The sequence below is a fragment of the Aotus nancymaae genome, unplaced genomic scaffold, assembly GCF_030222135.1.
Source record: "Aotus nancymaae isolate 86718 unplaced genomic scaffold, 86718_ANA_hifiasm-v0.15.2.pri h1tg000008l, whole genome shotgun sequence".
Lineage (NCBI taxonomy): Eukaryota > Metazoa > Chordata > Mammalia > Primates > Aotidae > Aotus > Aotus nancymaae.
The window spans coordinates 6,135,679-6,160,565 of NW_026988419.1; the positions used below are offsets into that span (position 1 = coordinate 6,135,679).

General features: G+C 38.7%; 2 protein-coding genes across 6 annotated transcripts in view; both read left to right on the forward strand.

Annotated features, from left to right (window-relative positions):
- Nucleotides 1-24,887, forward strand: part of SPHKAP (SPHK1 interactor, AKAP domain containing) — a 169,016-nt gene that overhangs the window by 92,475 nt on the left and 51,654 nt on the right. The window lies entirely within an intron of this gene.
- On the forward strand, nucleotides 19,183-22,124 carry LOC135273638 (BLOC-1-related complex subunit 7-like). The gene has a single exon (XM_064372918.1). It carries the CDS (start codon nucleotides 20,878-20,880, stop codon nucleotides 21,172-21,174), a length of 297 nt encoding a protein of 98 aa, XP_064228988.1. The 5' UTR covers nucleotides 19,183-20,877; the 3' UTR covers nucleotides 21,175-22,124.

Below are 24,887 nucleotides of genomic sequence, written 5' to 3' on the forward strand. Positions count from 1 at the left end.
TGCGATGTTTGGTTTTCTGTTCCTGTGTTAGTTTGCTGAGAATGATGGTTTTTAGCTTCATCCATGTCCCTGTAAAGGACATCATCTTCTTTTTTTCATGGCTGCATAGTATTCCATGGTGTATATGTGCCACATTTTCTTTATCCAGTCTATCATTGATGGGCATTTGGGTTGGTTCCAAGTCTTTGCTATTGTAAATAGTGCTGCAGTAAATATATGTGTGCATGTGTCTCTATAGTACGAAGATTTATAATCCTTTGGGTATATACCCAGTAATAGGATTGCTGGGTCAAATGGTATTTCTGGTTCTAGATCCTAGAGGACCATCAAAAAGCAGGCAAAGGATATGAACAGACACTTGTCAAAGGAAGACATTTATGCAGCCAACAAACATATGGAAAAAAGCTTATCAACATTGGTTATTGGAGAAATGCAAATCAAAACCACTAGGAGATACCATCTCATGCCAGTCAGAATGGCAATTATTAAAAAGCCAGGACACAATAGATTGTGGCGAAGCTATGGAGAAACAGGAACACTTTTACACTGTTGATGGAAATGTAAATTAGTTCAGCCATTTTGGTATCATTTCTTAAGGTGGCTAGATACTGCCCATTGTTTTACTGGGGCTTAGAAACGTGCAGGACGAAGGAAAGGAGATAACACACCCCATCTGTTACTTTCCCTTTTTTAAATGTTTTATCTTGTTTTTCAAAAGCTTTCTTGGATTACAAGGTTTATTTTTTCTATGAGGGAATAACTTTCCTGTATTAACAAGTGAAATGGTGAATAGATTATCTGTACTGAGAAGTTCTGTGTGAAGTAATGAGCTTCCTAATAAAGAAAGTGTTCAAACAGAGGCAGGATGAACACAGAGCCATGACATCACAGAGGTGATTCCCTGGAGGGTGGTGAACTAAATGACTTCTGTGAGATCTTCCACTCCTGATTTATATGACTTTATGAATCATTTCAATTTAAAAAGCATTGATATTTACTTAATACTTCCATCTGCCAGAATCTCTCCTAAGCACATTAGGTGGGTTCATTAATTCCAACACATCTCTGAAGGATAAGGAATATTATTTTCTCCTAGGAAGGTTTACCTGAATGATGTAACAGTCACTCAGCTTGTAAATAGTGGAGCCAAGAATGATCTATCCAGGGGCCCAGTCCCCCAGCTCTTCCTGCACTGTCTTCACACTATTTATACCCATTTCTAGCCCTATGACTTCGTGGTGACTGAACAATACGCTTGTTCCTTTTTATACAAAGACAGTGGGACCCTTAATTATGAAAGTGACTGCTTAGCGATTTCAGAAGTGTACATGCTTTTTATTGCTACCATTTTAGATGCTTTCCTGAGAATTTTCCTGCCCGCTTATTACCTGTTAATAAAAACAGCTTTATCCACTTACATAATGCTTTAGTTTACAAAGTACTTTGAGTAATATTTCTTACTAAGTTTTGACAGAAACCCCATGAAGTAGCTAGAATACATGCTGTAAGTGAAGAGATATGCATGGGTGTTGAAAGCTTAAATGCTTGTCCAGGATTATAAAGTGATAGAATCTAAGCCTGAACTCAGGTCTTCCAGTTACAAATGCCAAGAAATCTCCTCCCAGCTACATCACCTGCCAATTAATGGATAAATTGGGAAATAAAATCTTATGATTTCATATCCTTGACTTTCTAGAGGGGCAGCTGGCAAATACGGTCTTTGAACCAACTCTGGGCCAATGTTTTGCAAACAGAGCATTTATTTATTTTTTAAATTGGTAAATAAAAATTGTACTTACGCATCATGTACAAAATGCTGTTTTGATATATGTCTACATTGTGGAAAGGCTAAGTTAAGCTATTAATATACTCATTACCTCACATTTCTTTTTGGTAGTGAGAACACTCAAAATTTACTCTCTTAGCAATTTTTAAGAATACGACACATTGTTATTAACTATAGTCATCATCTTCTACAATAGATTTCTTGAACTTATTCCTTCTTTGTAACTGAAATTTTGTGTCCTTTGATCAGTATCTTCTCAACCTCACCCTCATCCTCAGCCCCTGATTGTATGGTAACCACCATTCTAATCCCTACTTACATAAATTTGATTTTTTAAAAGTCTACACATCAGTGAAATTAAGTGGTGTTTGTCTTTCTATGCCTGGCTTATTTGTACTTAATATCCTCCAGGTTCATCCATGTTGCCTCAAAGGAGAGGATTTCCTTCCTTTTTCAAGGCTGAATAGTATTCCACTGAGTATATGTACCACATTTTCTTTCTCCATTCATTCACTGATAGGCACCTAGGGTAATTTCATGTCTTGCCTATCATGAATAATACTATAATAGACATGGAATTGCAGATAACTCTTTGACGTACTTATTTCATATCTGAAAAGTACCTGAAACAGATCTCCATCAGTTTACAAATTTATTTTGACAAGGTTAAGGACATGCCTAGAAGAAAAGAACACGGTATCAAAGAAATAGTCTGTGGTTGTGCCTTTCTCTAAAGATGATTTTCTCTAAAGGGCTTCAATATGTAAAGGGGAAAAGAAGGCTAGAGGGGAAAGAGAGAGGGTACAGTAATCCACATGTTTCAGAAGAAAAGGAGCAGGTGGGGGAATAGTTAATTACGTATTTCTTGCACTCAGCACTTTACATAAGAGAAGGTGAACACAGAGTAGCTACCTGTGGAGATATATAACATTTTCTCTGTAGCTGTCTGCTTAAGAACAAAAGGAAAGGCAGCTTCTTGCATGACTCAGCTTTCAGCTTAATATTTTTTTTTTCCTTTTGGCAGAGTGAAGTAGTGTCCTGAGTTTTTATTTTCCTTTCCCAGAATATATACCAGTAGTAAGATTTTTGGATCATGTGGTAATTCTATTTTAATTTTTTGAAGAACCTCCATACTGTTTTCCATAATAGCTGTACTAATTCACATTCCCAACAACTTTGTACAAGCGTTCTGATTTCTCCACATCCTCTTCAACACTTGCCATCTTTTGTCTTTTTGATAATAGCCATTCTAACACATGTGAGATAATGTATTATTGCAGTTTTATTTTATTTTAGGCCAGGCTGGAGTGCAATGGTGTGATCACAGCTCACTGCAACCTCTGCTTCCTGGGTTCAAGTGATTCTCCTGCCTCAGCCTCCTGTGTAGCTGGGATTACAGGCATCCGCCAACATCCCCAGCTAATTTTTTGTATTTGTAGTAGAGGTGAGGTTTCACCATGTTGGCCAGGCTGGTCTCGAATTCCTGACTTCAGGTGATCCACCCACCTTGGCCTCCCAAAGTGTTGGGACTACAGGCATGAGCCACCATGCCCGGCCATCATTGTGGTTTCAATGCATTTCTCTGATGATTTGGAATGCTAAGCATCTTTTTTCATATACCTGTTGGCCATTTGTATGTCTTATTTTGGCAAGTGTCTATTTATATGATTTGACCATTTTTAAGTTGGGTTGTTTGTTTTCTTACTATTGAATTGTTTGAGTCCTTTATGTATTTTGGGGATTAATCCCATTAGATGCATGGTTTGCAAATATGTTCTCCCATTCTATATGTTGTCTCTTCATTCTGTTGTTTCCCTGGCTGTGTGAAAGCTTTTTCGTTTGATGTAATCCCATTTGTCTATTTTTGCTTTTGTTACCTATGATCTTGGGTTCATATAAAAAAAGAATCATTGCCTAGTCCAATGTCACAGAGCTTTTTCTCTATGTTTACTTCAAGTAGTTTTATAGTTTTAGGTCTTAGATTTCAGTCTTTAATCCATTTTGAGTTTAGTTTTATCTGTGGTGTGAAATAAGGGTCTAATTTCATTCTTCTGCCTGTGGATATGCACATGGTGCAGTTTGAGGGAGGCCTTGCTGTTGGCATTCTGGGGCTGGCTGCCCTGTGCCTGAATCAGCAGGCAGGTAGACCTTGAGCCTGGGTCCATAAGGATGGGCCAGGAGCCAGGATCCACTGAGGTGAACCTAATGATTAGGTTTGTGGAGATGGGTTTGGAACCTGGGTGCACGAAGCTGGGCCTGCAACCTATATTCAAGGGGCTTGCTGAACCCTAGGTCCACAGGGGCTTACTTGAAGCTGGTGGGACTTGAGTCTGAGTCTGCAGTGGCTGGTCAGGCACTTGAACAGCCCTGGCACGTGGATCCACTGGGGTAGGTCTAGAGCTTGAGTTCACAAAGGCTGGCCCGGTGATAGGAAGGACCTGGAACTTGAGTCCATAGGGATAGGTCTAGGTCCTGGGTCTATGGGAGCTGTCTGGAGCCTGGATCTTGCAGGAGTGGTCTTGGAGAATCAGTGCACAGGATCCAGCTGACACTAGGGGTCTACTGAAGCAGGCCTGAAGCCTGGGGCCATCAGGGCCAGCCTAGTGCTGTGGGCCAGGGATCCCCAACCCCAGAGCCATGGACCCATACCAATTGGCAGCCTGTTAGGAACTAGGCCATGCAACAGGAGGTGAGTGGCAGGCGCACAAGCATTACCACCTGAGCTCCACCTCCTGTCAGATCAGCAGCAGCATTAGATTCTCAGAGGAGCACAAACCCTACTGTGAACTGTGTCTGCAAGAGATCTAGTTTACGCACTCCTAAACCCCACCCTAAATTCCACCTCCCTTTGACCTTCCATGAAAAAATTATTTTCCACAAAACCAGTTCCTGGTGCCACTAGGGTCAGCCTAGCATGGCAAAGGCCCAAACACTGAGTCTGTGACATAGGCCTAAAGCATGGGGCTGGGGGATCCTGCCAGGTTCTAGAGGGTGCCTGGAGGCTCCGTTCACAGGTACTGGCCTAGACTCTGGAGCTGTGGGAGTTTTATTGGAGGGGCCTGGTTTTGAGGTCTGAGGCAAAGGCTGGTGCTCACTTCCCTCTCATTCCCCTACTCAGTGGGTATCTCTCTCCACTCTGTGCTGTCTGGAGTTGGGTGATGTGAGTAATGTCACACTGTCCTTCCTACACTCTTCCATGCATCTTTTCTTATTTCTCTGCTATACTGGGATGCTGTAATCTCTCTGTTGTTCTCCATAACTCTTGTGAACGTATTTTTGTGTGTGGAAAGTTGTTTGACTTGATGTTTCTATAGAGGTGGGGGTTGGAGTGCTAGAGAGTCCTATTCCACCATTTTGTTGGCATCTGTTTGTTAATAAAGTTTTATTAAGACACAGTCAAACCACTAGTTTACTTATTGTCTGTGACTCCTACACCACCACCACAGAAGGGTTGAGTATATGCAGCAGAGACCTTATGGTGTGCATGTTTAAAATACTTACTACAGGTCCCTTTACAGAAAAAAGTCTGCCAACATCTGTTCTAGAACAAATATCCAACACTTTGAAAGATAAATACTACTTCTCTGTGTTGCTGGTTTGGTATGGGCAAGCACAAGACTGTTCCTGATAGATGTCAGCAATCTATCAGGTCCCTTTTGCATCCAGTGTTGGAAATACTTCACTCACAATCATCGCGACTTTAATTGGCTGGTCTCTTTTATAAGTCTGTTTTCACGCTGCTGATAAAGACATACCCAAGACTGGGTAATTTATGTAGGAAAAAGGTTACAGTTCCAGTGGTTGGGAACTTACAGGTCCAGTGGCAGGGGAATCCTCACAATCATGGCAGAAGGCAAGGAGGAGCAAGTCACATCTTATTTGGGTGGCAGCAGGCAAAAAGAGCTTGTGCTGGGAAACTCCCATTTGTAAAATCATCAGATCTTGTGAGACTCATTCACTGTCATGAGAACAGCACAGGAAACACCTGCTCCCATAATTCGACCACCTCCCACTGGATTCCTCCCACAACATGTGGGAATTGTGGGAGTTACAATTCAAGATGAGATTTGGGTGGGGACACAGCCACACCATATCATCTCTGCTTCCCATTACTTACGTATGATTTATTTTGAAATTTTTATCAAAACAACCTTTTCATAATGATTTTGTACATATACTCCTATTGTAGTTTCACTTTAGTAAAGGCTTTGTTTCCCTTATCTATTAACTTCCTCTAATTCAACTACTCAAAGTGTCCTAAGAAATTACATGTTTTGCAGCATTTCCCATGACCTACATCTGAGAATGAGACAGAAACACTGCTTTTTCTTTTCCTTCTGAAGAGTCATCTGACATCATTTTCAAGAATGATACTGGTTCCTGCATAAATCTAGCTTTTTTTTCCCTCTAAGCTGTAATTACTAACAGTATATTTAGTAATACAAGCCCTAATTTGCCATCCTGTAGCCTGTTAGTTACATCCTACTGAAAATTTCAAAAGCTACTCAAAAGATTCAATGCATAGTTTGCAATTCTGAGAAAGGACCAAACACTGGTTAGCCTTTTTTAAAAAGAAAGAAAGAAAGAAAGAGAAAGGAAAAAAAGAAAGCCCTCCCTTGGTAATGGGGGTAAACGGAGTATACATTTCCCTATTGCTGGGCCTCAGATTTCAAGATATAAGTTAACAGGGGCAGGTACACATACACCTGAGCCTAACCAAGGTGTTATTAATTTTGAGAAATAGATGCATATGTATATACCAAAATACAACGTGTTAAAATGTTGCTACATTTATGGCACAACAGAAATAATGCTGTTATTATAAAAACTCTCTCATCTTTGAGGTCCATTTTGGGGATGATATTCTATAATTTGTATTTATTTCCATAATCATGTTCTTCCTACTTTAATAGGCATTGTACTACTCCCTGGAGCTACCATGGTGACTAACATAAATATACCCTCTGCCCTCTCAGAACCAAAAATTTCTTGGATTGGAATAGAATGCCCTTTTCCTCCTCCTCCTCCTCTTCTTTGTAACATTGAGTATCTCATGCTGTACTGAGACTTGATTGGCATGCATACATGTTATCAAGTAATGAGAGAGGAAGGAAGAAGGATTAGGGAAAAAGGAGAGAAAGAGTGACAGAGAGAAAAGGTAGAAAACAAGAAAAGGAAGGAAGAAAATGTAAAGGAAGACAGATGAAAGGAAGGAGGTCAGGAGGGAAGGGGACTGGAAAAGCAGACTCAAAGGAAATAAAAGAGTTACATACTCTGAAGGGTGTACTTTAGAAGACTTCAAATAATTCAGGATTGACTTTCTCATGGGCCGATAAGGTTTGCCTCTGTGTCCCCACCCAAATCCCACCTTGAAGTGTCACAATCCCCACATGTCAAGGGCGGGGCCAGGTGGAATTAATTGAATCATGAGGATGTTTTTCCCCAAACTATTCTCATGATAGTGAGTAGTTCTCACGAGATCTGATTTTATAAGTGTCTAGCATTTCCCCTGCTGTCACTCATTCTTTCTTGCCTGCTGCCATGTAAGATGTGCCTTGCTTCCCCTTCACCTTCCACCATAATTGTGAGGCCTCCCCAGTCATGTGGAACTGTGAGTCAATTAAATCTCTTTTCTTTATAAATTACCCAGTCTCAGGTATATCTTTATTAGCAGTGTGAGAACAGACTAATATGTGGGCCTTAATACAAAGTACAGATGATGGATCTGGAAATACAGCAATTTACAACCATTATATATTTTGTGTAATTGAACACATTTTTTAATCACAGTATATGCTTATAGTAATTTTTTTTGCATTGCAAACCCTTATTTTTAAATTATCAAAAATACAGTCTGCCTTAATGCAGACAATTACTTGGCTTAATGTCATGGGAGTACATGCTTGAAACTTTGACCCTGAGGTTAAGTCTACAGCAATTTATCCTTATCCACTGATATGGTGACTTCTGAAAACTGAATGTTGAACTTGCTTCAGTTTGTGTTTTCTACATTGTCTCACAGAGTGGGTCTCTCCTAATTATTGACAGGTCATTGGGAGCTTTTCTTTGGTCCTCCCCATGGCAATGTATCACAATTAACCTCATATCCAAAATTATTGATTTTATGCTTTAAAAAAAGATTTTAAGTGATGATACAAGCACATGCTAAAGTGAAATTTATCAAAAACACTTGCAGAGGGACTGTTGCTTGTAAACTATCAGTCCCTGTGGTACTGAGGGCAGCAGGCTTGTCTGTTAGCAGATGAAGTGGAGTAACCATGTAACAATGGTTTAAGGGTTCACCAGAAGAGTCTGCTTTGAAAGTCTGTGATTATTGATGTGTTGATTTAATTTGGAAAGGGTTGCAACACAGATCTTCCATGAGTCCCACCTTCTTGAATTTTTAGTATTAAAAAAAAGTTATGATGCCAGAAAAAAGTGTGATTAGTAGGCATTTATAGTGTCAGTCTCTGGTTATGTCAGTCTTTTAGCTCTTCCTGAGAGGCAGGCAGTACCTTAAGGATGCATTTTTTTTTTTCAAGACGACCCACTTAATAGTTCTGGTGAAATCAGAGTTGGAAAGATTCCTCCATGTTCCACCCCATACCTAACACCCACATACTTGCTCATATGCATATAATTACTGTTTCTCTGGACTGTTTCTGCCTAGTGTATTTTCAGGCAGGCAGTGTCTTTTAGTGACCTCAGAGCTCTTTGGCCCTGACTTTATTCATTAAGTATTTGGAGTTGTATGAACCAACACTCATTCAATTTGAAGCCCTTATCCCAATTCTGTAACTCTTGTGTGGCATTCCATGCCAGACCAGTAGCCTCCTCATATCACCAGGAGAGAAAGAAGATTTGATCTGCCACTAATGAACTGTTAGATGTTGGGTCAATTATTCTGTCCTTCTCAGCTAATTTCCTCATCTGTAAAATAAACTGCTCTGACTAGACATTTTCAGAGTTTCTTTCCAGCTCTAAAAGTCTGTAATTCTCTGATTATCTGTTCCACTTAGTATGGCTGAACCACAAATTACCCCAAAATTTAGTAGCATAAAACAACCTCTCAATAGGCTTACAAATTTTGTGGATCAGAAATTCAGCCAGGGAAAAGGGCAAGGGTCTTGTTCCTACTTCATACTGTCTGAAACTCAGCTGGAAGATTCAAAACCTGGCTCCACAGGGCATCAGCTGTGTTGGCTGGAAGGTCAAGGACTGAAACAACTGGAAGCTTGCTCATTCACATGTCTGAGTCTGACACCTGGGTTGGAAAGATTTAAACAACTGAGACCTCAAATAGCTGAGCTTCTCCAGGCATCTCTCTCTGTCTCTATGTGGCCTCTTCAAATGTTCTTTCCAGCACTGCATCTTCAGTGGAGCCAGACTTCGTACATTGTGGCTCAGGATTCTCAAGGTACATGTTCCAAGAGCCAGGTAGAAGCTATGTTACATTCTATGGCCTATCTTCAGAAGTCACTAGGGTTATTTACAGTATAGACACAGCCCACCCAGAGAAAAGGGAAAGGAACCTGGACCAAACTTCTTGATGGACACGTGTCGGTAGTACACTGTAAAACATGGATTTGGGGCAATGTATACTGGAATCATCACCTCTGCAAAATTCAGTGTCACATCATGCAAAAGTAGCTTCTCAATGTGTTTGGTGTAGCATGAATTAAACCAATCTTCCATGGTTCCCACCTTCTTGAATTTTTAGTATTAAAAAAAGTTATGATGCTAGATAAAAGTGTGATTAGTAGGCATTTATAGTAGACAATTATAGGTAACTGTGTATATAATGAACTGGCTCATATGATTGTAGAGACTGAGAAGTTTCATAACCTGCAGGCTGTAGACCCAGGAAAGCCAGTAGTGTAATTCAAAGGCCTGAGAGCTGATGGCATAGATTGCAGTTCGAGTCTGAAGATGTGAGAACAAGGAGTGATGAAAAGTAGATCAATATTTCAGTTCTTTGGTTTTAGTCAGGGAGCAGATTCACCCTCCCTCCACCTTTTTATTCTATTAGGGTCCTCCATGAATTAGATGATGCCCACCCACATTGAGGAGTCCCATCTGCTCTGCTCAATCCCCTAGTTCAAAGGATAATCTCTCCCAGAAACACCTCACATACACAGACAGATAGATTCTGCAGAAGGCAGTCACCCGGAAATAATGTTTAAACAGCTATCTGGGCATCCAGTGGCCCAGTTAAGTTGACACATAAAACCAACCATCACACTGCTGTTGGGGATTCTTTAGCTAATTGGCATATGTAATGTCTTCCTGACATTACCAAAAAAAAAAAGGTTGAATTGCTTGATACATACCATAGATTGAGATCTGTAGCTGTAGTTGCCCACCACTCCAAGATAAATGAATCCAATGTAAGGACCATTATAAAAAAGAAAGAAAGAAAGAAAAGGAAATTTGTGAAGCCATCGCTCCAGCTATGCCACCAGACACAAAAACCTTGCACTTTTTGTGAAATATCTCTTAATTTCATATTGAAAATGCAATTTTCATGTGGGTGCAGGATTTCCATAAGAAAGGCATTCTTATACGATGAATGCGACTGACATGACTCAAGAAAAAGTGAAGTCATTACATGACAACTTAAAACAAAGGGAAGCCAAAGGGTGAAAAGTGGAGAACTTAATGCCAGCAACCAATGGTTTCAGAATTTTGGAAAGAGGTTTGGATTAAAAAGCATATCAAGATAAGAGGAAAAGCAGCTCCTCAGACCAACAGGCAGCAGACAAGTTCCCAGATGCCATTAAGAAAATCACTGAGAAAAATATCTGCATGAACAGGTTTTTAATATAGATGAAAGTGCCCTATTTTGGGGGAAAAATGTTACAAAGTATATTTATTGTAAGGAAAAGAAGCAAACACCAAGATTTAAGGTAGGAAGAGATAAACTAACTACCGTTGTGTGCAAGTGCAGTAGGGTTTCTGACCAGAACTACCCATACGATAAAGCTGCTAACCCCTGAGCGTTGAAGGATAAAAAATAGACACCAGCTTCCAGTCTTTTGGTTATACAAGAAGGTGTGGACAATGAGATCCCTCTATTCTCTCCAATGAGAGAGCATAGTTTCATCAATGCTCTCTCCCTGAAATCATCAAGTACCTTGCCAGTAAGGGACTGCCTTGTACAACTCTTTTGATATTGAACAATGTCCGGAGCCACCCAGAGCTCCATATGTTCAACACCAAAGGAATCAAAGTGGTCTATTTGTTCCCAAACATAATGTCACTAACTCTGTAAATCAGGGGGTCATAGAGAGATCCAAGATGGCTGATCACTAGCAGCTTGGGCACGTAGCTCCCAGTGAAAGCGCAGAGAACGAGAGGATGCCACACTTTCAGACGAATATTTGTTGCTCACGGACCAGGAGATTCCCAGCAGAGGAGCCCCATGGGTCGCCAGGGCGACTCTTGTGGCTGGCGTGGCAGTTTTGCTGGTGCCTTAGTGCACCAGTTCTTGGTGCAGAGTCCGGAGATTCCCGGGCAGAAAAGCATCATCAATCTGAACACCGCTGTTTTGGCCAGCGCAGTGGATTGCTCAGATTTCGGCGCTGGGAATCAACAAGTTGGACGTCAACTCAGAGACCTAGTTAGAAAGTCAGTAATTACAAAGACGACAGACGGATAAATATATAATGAAGGGAAGAAACCAGCGTAAAAAGGCAGAGAATACTCAAAATCAGAATGCCTCTACCTCTACAGGGGATCGCAATTCCTCATCAGTAACGGAACAAGGCTTAATAGATTACAAGTGTGTTCCAATAACAGAAGCAGGTTTCAAAACGTGGGTGATAAGAAACTTCTGTGAATTAAAAGAACTTGTTCTAACCCAATGCAAAGAAACTAAGAACCTTGAAAAAAGGTTTGATGAAATGTTAATGAGAATGGACAATTTAGAGAAGAATATAAGTGAATTGATGGAGCTGAAACACACAACACAAGAACTTCACGAAGCATGCACAAGTTTAAACAGTCGAATTGATCAAGCAGAAGAAAGGATATCAGAAGTCGAGGACCAGCTCAGTGAAATGAAATGAGAAGACAAGAATGGAGAAAAAAGGATGAAAAGGAATGAGCAAAGTCTCCAGGAAATATGGGACTATGTGAAAAGATCTAATTTACGTTTGATAGGTGTACCTGAATGTGACAAAGAGAATGAATCCAAGTTGGAAAATACTCTTAAGTATATCATTCAGGAAAACTTTCCCTGGCAAGGCAGGGTAATATTCAACTCCAGATAATACAGAGAACACCACAAAGATATTCTTCAAGAAGACCAACCCCAAGGCACATAATTGCCAGATTTATTAGGGTTGAAATGAAGGAGAAAATACTAAGGGCAGCCAGAGAGAAAGGTCAGGTTACCCATAAAGGGAAACCTATCAGACTTACAGCAGATCTCTCAGCAGAAACCCTACAAGCCAGAAAAGAGTGGGGACCAATATTTAACATCCTTAAAGAACTAGCATCAAATGCCAGTATTAAACCTATATATATATTCTAATTGGATAAAAAGCCAAAACCCATCGGTATGCTGCATCCAGACTCATCTCACATGCAACGATACACAAAGACTCAAAACAAAGAGAAGGAGGAAGATTTATCAACCAATCAGAGAGTAAAAATAAACAAATAAACAAAAAGCAGGAGATGCAATTCTCTCCTCTGATAAAGTAGACTTTAAAGCAACAAAGAGCAAAAGAGGCAAAGAAGGACATTATATAATGGCAAAAAGATCAATGTAACAAGAAGAGCTAACGATTTTATAGATCAACGAGACAGAAAATTAATAAGGACATTCAGGACTTGAACTCAGACCCGGAACAAGTAAACTTAATAAACATTTACAGAACTCTCCACTTCAAATACACAAAACATACATTACCACCTCACACCTATTCCAAAAGTGACTACATAATTGGAAGTAAATCACTCCTCAGTAATCGCATAGCATTTCATAGGTTTAAATGAAATATTGGTTGGCTGCTTGTTTTTTATTTTCTTCCCTTATTCCTTCCTGTCTACATCAAGTATAATTATTGGCATAAAAGAGGTTTTCAATACCCATTACTAAACTGCATTCTAGCCTGGGCAAGAAAGCAATACTCCCATTCTCTCTCTCTCTTTCTCTTCCTTTTTCTTCCTCTTCTTCATTTTTTTCTTTCTTTCTTTCTTTAAAAAAAAAAATCAGGGGGTCATAAGGATCTTTGAGGTTCATTACGTTTGTTATGCTATGGAAGGGATTGTCAATGCCAAGGAAGAGAATCCCGATAAAAAGAACATCATGAATACCAGGAATGACTGCACCACTGAAGATGCCATCATTGTTATTGAAAAAGCCATAAAAACCATTGAGCCCAAAGATGACTTGACAGAGATGAGTGCTTCTGAACCAGCGCCAGAAATGAGAAAGAAGATATATTATAAAGAAACAGTGCCAGCAAACAAATTGACATTAGACAATCTGGCAGGAGGGTTCCTATTCTTCAAGACTGCTCTTGACTTTTTTTATGACCTGGACCCCTCTAGGATAGAGTCACTGAGACTAAGACTGTGGAAGAAAGATTGGTATCATTTAGAAACATTGTTACAGAAATGAAAAAGAAAATAGTCAGACAAAATTTACTATGCGTTTTCACAAAGTTGCACCAAGTATACCAGCTCTTGCTGCCTCCTTTATGCCTCCTCTACCTCATCCACCTTTAATGCCCTTGAGACAGCAAGACCAATACTTCCTCTTCCTCCTCCTCTTGGCCTATTCAACATAAAGATGACAATTGTGTCTCTAGCTTACTTTATTATATGAACAATTATATAATATATATAACATAAAATTATGTGTCAATCATGCACATGTTTGTTTATTGCAGCACTGTTCATAATAGCAAAGACTTGGTATTTGCTATTTGGTTGCAAATACCCATCAATGCCATCAATGCCAACCCAAATGCCCATCAATGATAGACTGGATAAAGAAAATATTTTTTAGCTCCCATATATAAATAAGAACACATGATATTTGTCTTTTTGTGATTGGCTTATTTCACCTAACACAATTTCCCCCAGTTCCATCCATGTTGATGCAAATGATAGAATTACACTTTTTTATGGCTGAATAATACTCCACTGTGCAAAAATGCCACATTTCCTTTATTCATTTATTGATGGACACTTCAGTTGATTCCATATCTTGGCTATTGTGAATAGTGCTGCAGTAAACATGGAAACACACATATCTCTTCAATATACTGATTTATTTTCTTTTGAGTGTGTACCCAGCAGTGAGACTGCTGGATCATATGGTCATTCTATTTTTAGTTTTCTGAGGAACCCCCATACTGTTTTCCATAGTGGCTGTACTGATTTACATTCCCACCAATAGTATATAACGGCTCCCCTTACTTCACATCCTCACCAGCATTTGTTATTGCTTGTACTTGGATAAAGGCAATTTTAACTGGGGTAAGATGATATCTCATTGTAGTTTTGATTTTCATTTCTCTAATGATTCATGATGTTTAGCATTTTTTTAATATACCTATCGGCTATTTGTTATTAATCCCTTGTCAGATAGGTAGTTTGCAAATATTTTCTCCCATTATGGGAGTCATCTCTTCACTTTGTTAATATTTTCTTTTGCTGTGGAAAAGTTTTTTACCTTAATGTGATTCCATTTGTCCATTTTTGCTTTATTTGCCAGTGCTTCTGAGGTCTTATTCAGGAAATCTTTCCTCAGATTAGTGTCCTGGAGTGTTTCTCCAATGTTTTCTTCTAAGATTTTTATACTTTCAGGTCTTAGATTTAAGTCTTAAATCCATTTTGATTTTATTTTTGTACATAGTGAGAGATAGGGGTCTAGTTTTGTTCTTCTGCATATGGATATCCAATTTTCTCAGCACCATTTATTGAAGAAACTCTCCTTACCCAGTGTATGTTCCTGGCACCTTTGTTGAAAATAAGTTGACTGCAAATGGTCAATGTGTCTATTTTTAGGACACTATCATGCTATTTTGTTTATTATAGCTTTGTAGTATAATTTAATCAGGTAATGTGATGCCTCCAGTTTTGTTCTTTTGGTTCAGGATGGCTTTTGTTCTTCTGGGTCTTTTGTGGTTCCACATAAATTTTAAGGGTTCTTTTTTCTTCTGTGAAGAATGTCCATATTTCAATAGGGATTGCTTTGGGTTTGTAGATTGCCTTGAGTAGTATGGACATATTAACAATATTGATTCCTCCAATTCAAGAGCATGAACTGGCTTTTTATTTTTTGTGTGTCCTTTATACTATCTTTCAGTAATGTTTTATAGTTTCATTGTAAAGATATTTTTACTTCTTTGGTTAAGTTTATTCCTAGGTATTTAATTTTATTTATAGCTATTGTAAGTGGGATTACTTTCTTAACTTCTTTTTCAGGTTGTTCGCTGTTAGAATATAGAATTGCTACTGATTTTTATGTGTTGATTTTGTATCCTGCAACTTTACTAAATTTATTTATCAATTCTAATAGGATTTTGGTAGAGTCTAGGTTTTTCTAAATATAAGATCATATCATCTGCAATAAAGAATAATTTGACTTTTTCCTTTCCAGTTTGGATAGCCTTGATTTCTTTCCCTTTTTTGGTTGCTCTGGCTAACACTTCTTTTAAATTTTCAATTTGTGCTTTATTGAATACATGATAGGCACCTACAGATACAGAGGACAATTGTATATTTAATAACTCATGTCTAGTGACTATGCATGTACATTTGTAAACAATTCATCTAGAATTCTGATTAGGCCCTGGATCAATGTCATTTTTTCTTTTAGCAGCAGAACCTTTTCCTAAAAGAAATCTTACCTGCCTCTGTCTGATATAAAAAAGAGAAAACAGAGATATTCATAAGTGCTGATTTGAAAGCTGAGAGCCCTGATTGGAATCAAATTCACTCACAGCTCTGAACCAGAGGTCCCTAGTTACATGACAGATGTCTGAATGAAGGTCTGTCTCTCTGATCTTCTTTCTGATGACTGGCTATTTCTGATTCAGCCCTCCAGAGAGCCTATCAATTTACAAGTCAAGATGATCTTAATAGAGCATATAAAATGAAGTACCATCCTTTTCAGACTCCTAGCTCAGTATGTGTAGCCTATATTAAATTTTATGTTTTGTGAAGTATTAGCTCGATATTGAACTTTTGTCGGTTTTCTTTCATTGCATAATTTTTTAAAAATAGATCCATTTCTGTTGTAATTGAGTGCACCCATCAAAGTTTTTAGCAGTTATCAGAGAGTCGATAGAATTCAAATAATTGGGATTTCTGCAGTGTTCAGAGAGAAGATGCAAATGCTCCTGTCATTTCTCAGTTCTTTTTACTTCTGTGCTGAAACAGAGAAATAGAATGGCCTTCCGCCCTGTTGTCACCCTGCAACACCAACACAAAAACCAAGGTTGTTGAGTCTTTCGACATATATTCCTGTGATCTGCACTTTTTTGGTCACATCGATGGAGCTGAATTTTCAAACTAGGTGAGGAAAGACAATTCTGGATCTCTTATACATTAAGGAGTAAACATAATGAAAGAGTGTGCATGAATAAAGAAATGAAGAGAAGCTTAAAAAACTGAACAGTACATCAAAAATACATTTACAGTTTCCAAAGTATTACCCTTCCATTTACTAGCTTAGTTTAAATGAATGCTGAAATGAATAGGCAAATTTGAAGAGATGATGTGCACTCATAAGTTCATGCTGTAATGAAAATTTATCGTGGAAGAATGGATGTTCCTTTTGCTCCAAACAGCTCTACTAGCTGTGAAAACTATTCTCTTTTGCATGGCAACTGAAATGAGCATGATTTGTCACTGTTGAGCAATGTGCAGCCAAGAAGCTGTGTGCTCATTACAGCCCTGGGCTCTGGCTCCACTGCCCCCACACAGCCAGGGGCTCAGGGGACTCTGGCTGTTCTCTCTGGAAGGTGAAGGGGAACTTTGCATCTGCAGATTCTAACAGCTTGACTGTGAAAGGGGACCGAGGGTAATTGAATAACCTTTTTAAAGGAGGATAAACTTCAAATAGTCACAAATTACCATTTTCTAGAAAATGAATTACCCTGTATCAAGGTGAGACCCAAGGGAGAGAGAGAGAAGGCTGGAAGGTACAAAAAGAATGTGACCCGTGGCTGACGATGAAGTCAGATGTTCGTGGGCACTGGGATCACAATCCTTTCGAGTTTCAGAACGCAGGCTTATTTCAACAGCAGGATGAACCACATTTTGTTGGGGAATCTATTGGAGATGAAATACAAGGGAAAACATAAGAAAATGAAAAAGAACCATTTGGGACTTCTCTGCCACCTATTCTGTTGCATAACTATTAGAAAAGATTAACTGAACCTCTCTCCTTTCTGGTAACTCTGCGGGGTTTTGCTTGCTTCTTAGTCTCTAATGGCATAATTAAATGCCACAGTGAACCATGTCCTTCAAAGCTAAACCACAGCTCCCCTGTCCCTGGAATAAAGGATGCCATTTGAAGCTTCATCCCGCTGCTCCTTAGCTTCTCTCACTTGTATTGCTCCAACAGAAAGTTTTTACACAGCTGCACCATCATCACTTAGTACCATTTCTGGTGCATAGTTGACTCATGACAATTTTGTTGAGTGTGGACAGGGTAGTCATCTTGATAGCCTGGGGCTGGTTTGCTCAGTGGAAGATTCATCCTAAGTGTCCTGAGGCAGCCTCGCCACAGACCCAAACAGCAGCCTTCTCTCAAATCAATGTACAGTCTCTTTCTAGAAAATGATTCTCATGACCCTACCATTCTTCCATGACTAGAAAATTAATGGCACTGACTGGAGTTCCACAGCCCACACTTTGCACAACCATTAGCAATAGTAGCCTTAAATCAGGAATCACAAACTTGAAAGCCTAAGGGGACCAGGCACAATGAAGTGGCTAGAAAATGACCACCAAAAATAGAATATGAGCCCATTTCTTCTTTCAGAGGTTACTCTCAGCACCCCCTTTATAGCCAAACTTTTTGAAATAGTTTGGACTCGGCGGTCTCCACTGCAGCAATGAAACCCACTGCAATTAAGCTTCAGTTCTCAGCAGTCCATAGAAACTGCTCTTTGCCAAGTTTATCAAGAACCAATAGACTTTTTTCAATCCTTGCCTTACTTACCTCATGGAATAGCTGGTACCTCCTTTCTGTCAAGGACTGTGAAGGTTCTGAGATTTTGCTCTACTTTCAGACTAATAAACCAGACTGTGGCTGTCTCATGTATGTTGGAAAAAGACATGAGACTCTTGGGTCAGAGAAGAAGGATCCGAGGACTCTATTACTCACAGCACACAGTAGCCTGAGAATTAGCATGGTCATGCTGGTTTCCCTTGCCTCCCAAAAAGCACAATGGTGACATAGCTGGCTCCCAGGTATATGCCACACTCACAGTTAAGTTGGCACCACAGCCAGGAAATCCTGAGCTTGGAGAAGTCACTGTATTTACAGCAAGCCATAAGTAAACCTGCTTTTTGTTTGGAAAGGTGGGAAGATAATGTACCCCATCCTTCAAGGTTACTTGCTGCAAACGCTGTGCTGAGAAATGGCCCTGGTAATGAGCAGTCAGGATGTGAACTTTTGGGCAGGCCCAAGGCCATCCAGTGCAGTTTGCCCTTCCAACAGTGTCTTTCTTCATCTACTGTAGCACCACACTTCCCTGGTTTTTTGGCAACTTCTGTGGCTACTTGTGTCCTTTCTCAGTTCTGTTACTCTGCCCTTTGTCACCATTTAAAGAGTCCTGCATTAGCTCCTCCTCTCTTCCTTAAATACTCTTTCCCATCAAGATTTCATGCTTTAATTAACATCGATATCAGGAAATACAAACTCGAATACCTACAGGGGCAAGAAAGGTAATGTAAGTGAGTGGTACACCCCAGGAATAATGCTAGATCTGCCAGAAATATAATCCTCAGCTATTGTTTTTAGTGAACAGAAGTGAAAATATTTAACATAATACAAACGTGTGATACTGAAAATAACATTTTCAATCAAATATTTAAAAGAATAGACTCTAAAAAATAAAACCATCACATTATTAAATGGTTACATTGTAAGTTACTAAAACTTGATGTGAAACTTTTTATTCTACACGCGATGGTGATGGCAGGTTTAATATTTCTATTTACAATGTGCAATAAATGCCAACTTCAATCTTGATTCCTCTGCCTGGTTGTGATGTTTACTTTCGCTATTTTCCATTATGGAAATAGCTGCTCACATACACAAGAACTGCCAAGCCTGAATATGTTTTTTTATTTAGGGTAGCTATGCCTCAGAGAGTGATAGAATTCTGGTATTTCAATGTTATCATTTTCAGATTCTACTACTTACGATACTGTATTTAAGTAATCTCTATTGTTAGTTCTTCCTTCCCAATTTAAATATTAAGAGAGAAATTGAAATGAGCAATGTCAAGTAATTTTACTTGAAGTTTAACATTGACCAGAGTAATCCTGTTAAAGATCAGCCTTCAAAACCATAGTATGGAGAATGCTGTTCAGTTGCATTTGGGTAACTAAGTATATTAGCATATAAAGATTGAGCAATTTATTTCTTCCCAAATGACATCTCAAAATACGTAATTTCAGGATGAATGGACCACTGCAATAATGCATTCCTGTAACTATTCATTGGTTAGACCAGTCATACTGGCAATTAAAGTGGTCAAATCATTAATGTACTCTTTGCAACCACAGATGCATGAGTAAGTCAATGTCTTTCAACAGTTAAAACCCTCTACAATGCTTTGTCATAACAAAGCCACCTAAACTCTGTGTAGTGCTTCACATCCTGTTTATTCAGCAATATCACCTTGATGAAAGTTACAGAAGCATAGTGAGCTCATGGAGTTCATTGCTATGTTCATAATATTGTCCAGTTACAACTTTAAAACAAAAAATATAAAAACAAAAACTGGTTCATAATGTGCTACATGAGCTAAAATTCTACCTTGTTGCAAAATATTGCCACTGTATGGGTTAGTTTCTTAGTAAATCACTTTAATACCAACCATAGCATCAATACTACATCTTGCTAATTTGACCGGTCTACATAAACTATTCAGTTAACCCTGTCTTATTATGCAAAATAAGTCATTTCATGATATTATGTAACCAGAAGTGTTATATCCAACAGTTCCTGGATTAAATCAAAGTTGACATCTACACCAAAAACAAATATAATTAGGCAGTACTAGAATGGCAGATAGGTAGGTAGATAGACAGGTAGGTAGATAGGTAAGTAGATAGACAGATAGATAGATAGATATAAATGTATCTATGCTTTCAGCAGATGCCACAAATAATTTTTCCATGTAAATTAAATAGTAAAATCTTAGCACTAATTTGCCAAGCAACAGTATTCCCAGCTAGAACTTTATTTGTAAAGCTTGTTTCTGTTCAGAACACACAATTTCTGCTGTACTCAATAGACTTTCATAAACATACCATCTGTAAAAATCAATTGACCAAGCAAGTTATTTTCTCTAATGCATAACTAATTTCCTAGTGCATAACTAATTCTGCATTTAAGATCACCAATTATTTCATTATGCTTCTTTATACCTGTATGGTTCTTCATGATGATTTCATAGTATTATTTTTCGATTTTGTTTTGTTTCTTTTAAATACAGACATACTTTGCATATTCAATATGTAGATCCAAGACTAACTTTCACAAAGAAATAGGATCTCTATTATTTTTCTTAAAATATACAGCTTTGACATTTTTATTTTTTCCATTTTTAATAGAGTCATGGTATGGAGACATATTTCTCTATTATTTAAAAATAAAATGACTGTTCAAGAACAACAACAAAGAGTGAGACTTCAGTATGCAAGATGTGATAGGAAATGGTGGAAACCAGGGGACAGAGGAGCACATGCAACATTAAAGAGGAGGAGGGGGGAACAGAGGAGCACATGCGACATTAAAGAGGAGGAGGGGCTCTCTTCCTTCCGCTTTGCTTGTGTTTTGGCCCCGGCGACTCGCCATCGCCGTGCAGAGGCGTTCGCTAGTGGCAGTGATGGCGACTGAAAGGCCAGATTCTCAAGCGCGGTTCGGTCAGTCCATGAAGGGGCTTCTCACAGAGATGGTGACCACCTGTGGTACTGACGTAATCGCGTTCACCAAGCAGGTGCTGAAGGGCTCCCGGAGCTCTGAGCTGCTAGGTCAGGCAGCTCCAAACATGGTACTGCAGGAAGATGCCATGTTGCACTCAGAAGATAGTTTAAGGAAGATGGCAATCATCACAACACATCTTCAATACCATGTTGAACAGTCATCAGATCTACAGGACCAGTTGAACCATCTGTTGAAATAGAATGACATGTAAGAGTGCTGTAGCACTCCTTTGCCTAATGCCGAGGAGTAAATACCTTCACAACCCTTGTGCTCTGGGTTTGGTTTTCTATTTTCTTCTCCAAAGTTAAGTTAGAAAAGTTTTGTGTTGATGTACAGTTTATCCTAAAAAGAAGCGAGGTGGCTGAATTTTGGAAGCACTTCTTGAATTGGACTAACCCATGCTCTTACTGAATTTTTTCAGCTGCTTTGTTTAGTTTGATATTAAAGCAAAATTAAAAGAGTTTTCCCATAGAACTTTTAATATGTCAAAAGCTATATTGTCAGGCCAGGCACGGTGGCTCACGCCTCTAATCCCAGCGCTTTGGGAGGCCAAGGCAAGCAGATCACAAGGTCAGGAGTTCAAGATCAGCCTGACCATTATGGTGAAACCCCGTCTCAACTCAAAAAAAAAAAAGAAAAGGCTATATTGTCTACATTGCAGTACTTAAGGAAATATTGAGTAATGTTTTAAATTCAGAAATAGAGCTTCTATTATAAACACGAGAATTATTTTTTTCTCTTATTCATTAAGGAAATATCTTAATTTCATGGTCATATAAGGGTGATAAGTAATACCTGATTGTTTCCTTTTCTGTTCTGGTAACTCAGAGGAGATATGTGTTTTATTTGTGATAGCAAATTCCTAAATGAACATTAGGCAAATGGTATCATTGTCGGGCCGGCTGCCGCCTCTTGCCTTGACCCACATTCCTAGGATTTCTTTGTTGCTGTAATTCTTGATTAAGTGACCTTGGCTTTCATTTTGTAATTTTTCTAATCATCAGCACATTCACTTGTATGACGTTACTGCCAAATATGAAGGTAGTTGAATTATTGTGAGTGATTGCAGCATAGGATTGTGCCATGGTGAAGACTTTGATGTTTATCTGTGTTCATTGGATCTATCTTTTAAAATGGCATTACCATGAATCTGTTGTCAAACTTGAATATCTTTGTTTGAATTTAAAATGGGACTGTATATTGTTCTAGTTAGGTCTTCATTTACTGAGGGATTGAGAGAAATCTGACATAAGAAAATATTGTTTTCACTGCAAGAACAAAGAGGAAGTAACAGTGAATCCAATGTAGCTCGTATTGTTATTGTCCAATCATCAAGTTGACCAAGCATATCAGATTACATTTAGTTCTCATACAGATGGATATTAACTTAAAGTTAAAAAGCTAGATATGAAGGATCTGAAAAGGCATTAATTTATGTATTAATTCTATGAACATGTATTAATATTACAGTATTGTTAAACACAGATTGACTCAATTTGCCTTTGAAAAGAAAGACCACTCATTTAGTAAACAAAGCTAAGTCCAGTCATTACAAGAAGCAACGAAGTACTTAAGTTGGAAAAAAATTAAAATGAAGGGATGGTCTAAGTTTTCTTCATGCTGGAACAAATATTAAAGAAGCGGTGATTGCTTACATTGTATGTGATAAAATATTAATAACTTTCACAATCAAACTTTTAATAGTAAATATAAGATAAAATTTACATTAAATAATGAAAACATATTTGTACTGAATTTAATCAACTTTAGAGAACATCATAACAAAATACAAGAAAGAAAAGTAGCCAGAAATGTGAGAACAGGTGGAAATGTATACATAATCTGATGGTTTGTTTTTAATAGAAATAAACAACATACATAGAATTAAACGGTGATCAACAAACAGAAAAAAGAGGATATGCGGAGAACAGAGGAGCACATGTGACATTAAAGAGGTCTGGGGAATGGTTGCCCTACAGAAATGCAAGTTCATTGTCCTCAGAGTTGTTTGTTTTTTGGGTTTTCTTGAGCCAAAAATCCAAGTTTCTTAATACGAAATCATCCAATTGTTTCACATTACCTTGATTACACTTAAAGCATAACCTATTCCACACTAAACATATTTGCAAGCTGGATAACAGCTAATTTTAAACTGAGGGTACCAGTTTATAACCTCTGAAAGAAATAGGGTGTTATTCCTTATCTCATAGGCCGGAATCTGGATTCAGTCCCTAGAAGAGCTCTTAGTCTTTAAATTAACAGAGTTTTGCTTTGTTTTGGTTTTGGTTTTTTTAGTGGCCCCAGCTACTATTATTTTCTATATCTATGTATACACTATATATATATACACACACACACACATATATACATAGATATAGAAAATATATATTTATAAAAATGTACGTACTTATAAATATAGAAATATATATTTATATTATATATTATAGAAAAATATATATACATATATACACACATATATATGTATACATATATATATGCATATATATATTTTCTGGATATTCAGAGTATAAATACCTCAGCCCAAATATTGTAGCCATTGTCAAGCAAAAATCTTTGTTTAAATTCCCTATTATAAAGTCTTATTTACCCAGTAATGGGTAAAATTGAGAATCCAACTAATAATGATCAATAATAATAGTAATAAAGCCAGGCACGGTGGCTCACACCTGTAATCCTAGCACTTTGGGAGGCCAAGGCAGGGGGATTATGTGAGGTCATGAGTTCGAGACCAACCCAGCCAACATGGTGAAACCCTGTCTCTACTAAAAATACATAAAAAATTAGCTGGGCCTGGTGATGCACGCCTGCAATCCCAGCTACTCAGGAGACTGAGATGATAGTACTGCCTGAAGCCGGGAGGCAGAGGTTGCAGTGAACTGAGACCGTGCCACTGCACACCCCAGCCTGGGTGACACAGCAAGATTCCATCTCAAAAAAAAATTATAAACAATAAAATAAAACAATAACAATATTATTAAAGTGAATTGACTTAAGTTTTTATCCCTGATCCTGCCATCCCTCATGTACACTTGTCTAGAGCCAACAGAACATACCTGCTGTTATTATCCCCAATTCCTATGCTATGCCTTAGAGGAGGTTTAAAACTAGGAAAACCCTCACTTATTACATCGGGAGCACACATATGGAAATGGAGTAGTTCAAAGCATCCCAAAGGTTCCAAGCTTGGCCCCAGAGCCATCGAGATTCATGGAGACTTTGTCACCAGCTTCAGCCTGTGTTCTCCTCTTAGAGATGAAGCCATCGCTTTCCTCTTTCAAGGGCTGCTCTTCCCCAGTCACCTACCTCCATGGTCCTTTCTCAATCACCCACTGTACTCACAGAGCTTTCTGAGAACTTTGCTTCTTTCCCCCCCAAAAAAACCTCACCTCTCCCTCTTTCTCTGGGAAATGCCTCTTCCAAGCTCTGCCTCTCCATGCCAGCCCCCTCATCAGGGTCTTTGTGGCCTTCACCAAATCACCACTTGAACCCAACATTAGATGCTTCATGGAATGAACATTCCTCAAGAAACATCATGGATTTGGCTGCAAATATATCAGACCCCTGGAAGTAAATATGTTTCCTATGGCTAAGTCATGGTTACAAAGAACAACACTCTTGTTTGGCTACTAAAAAGATATGCTGAAAATGTATCCAATCATTAATCAAATTAAAAACACTGTAGGCAGGGCGCGGTGACTCACGCCTGTGGCCGACGTGGGCGGATCACGAAGTCAAGAGATCGAGACCATCCTGGCCATGGTGAAACCCCGTCTCTACTAAAAATACAAAAAAATTAGCCAGGCGTGGTGGCACGTGCCTGTGGTCCCAGCTACTCGGGAGGCTGAGGCGGAAGAATCACTTGAACCCAGGAGGCGGGGATTGCAGTGAGCC

What these genes read in the sequence shown, in the direction of transcription:
- LOC135273638 (XM_064372918.1), top strand. Translation starts at nt 20,878, where the DNA reads ATGGCGACTGAAAGGCCAGATTCTCAAGCGCGGTTCGGTCAGTCCATG.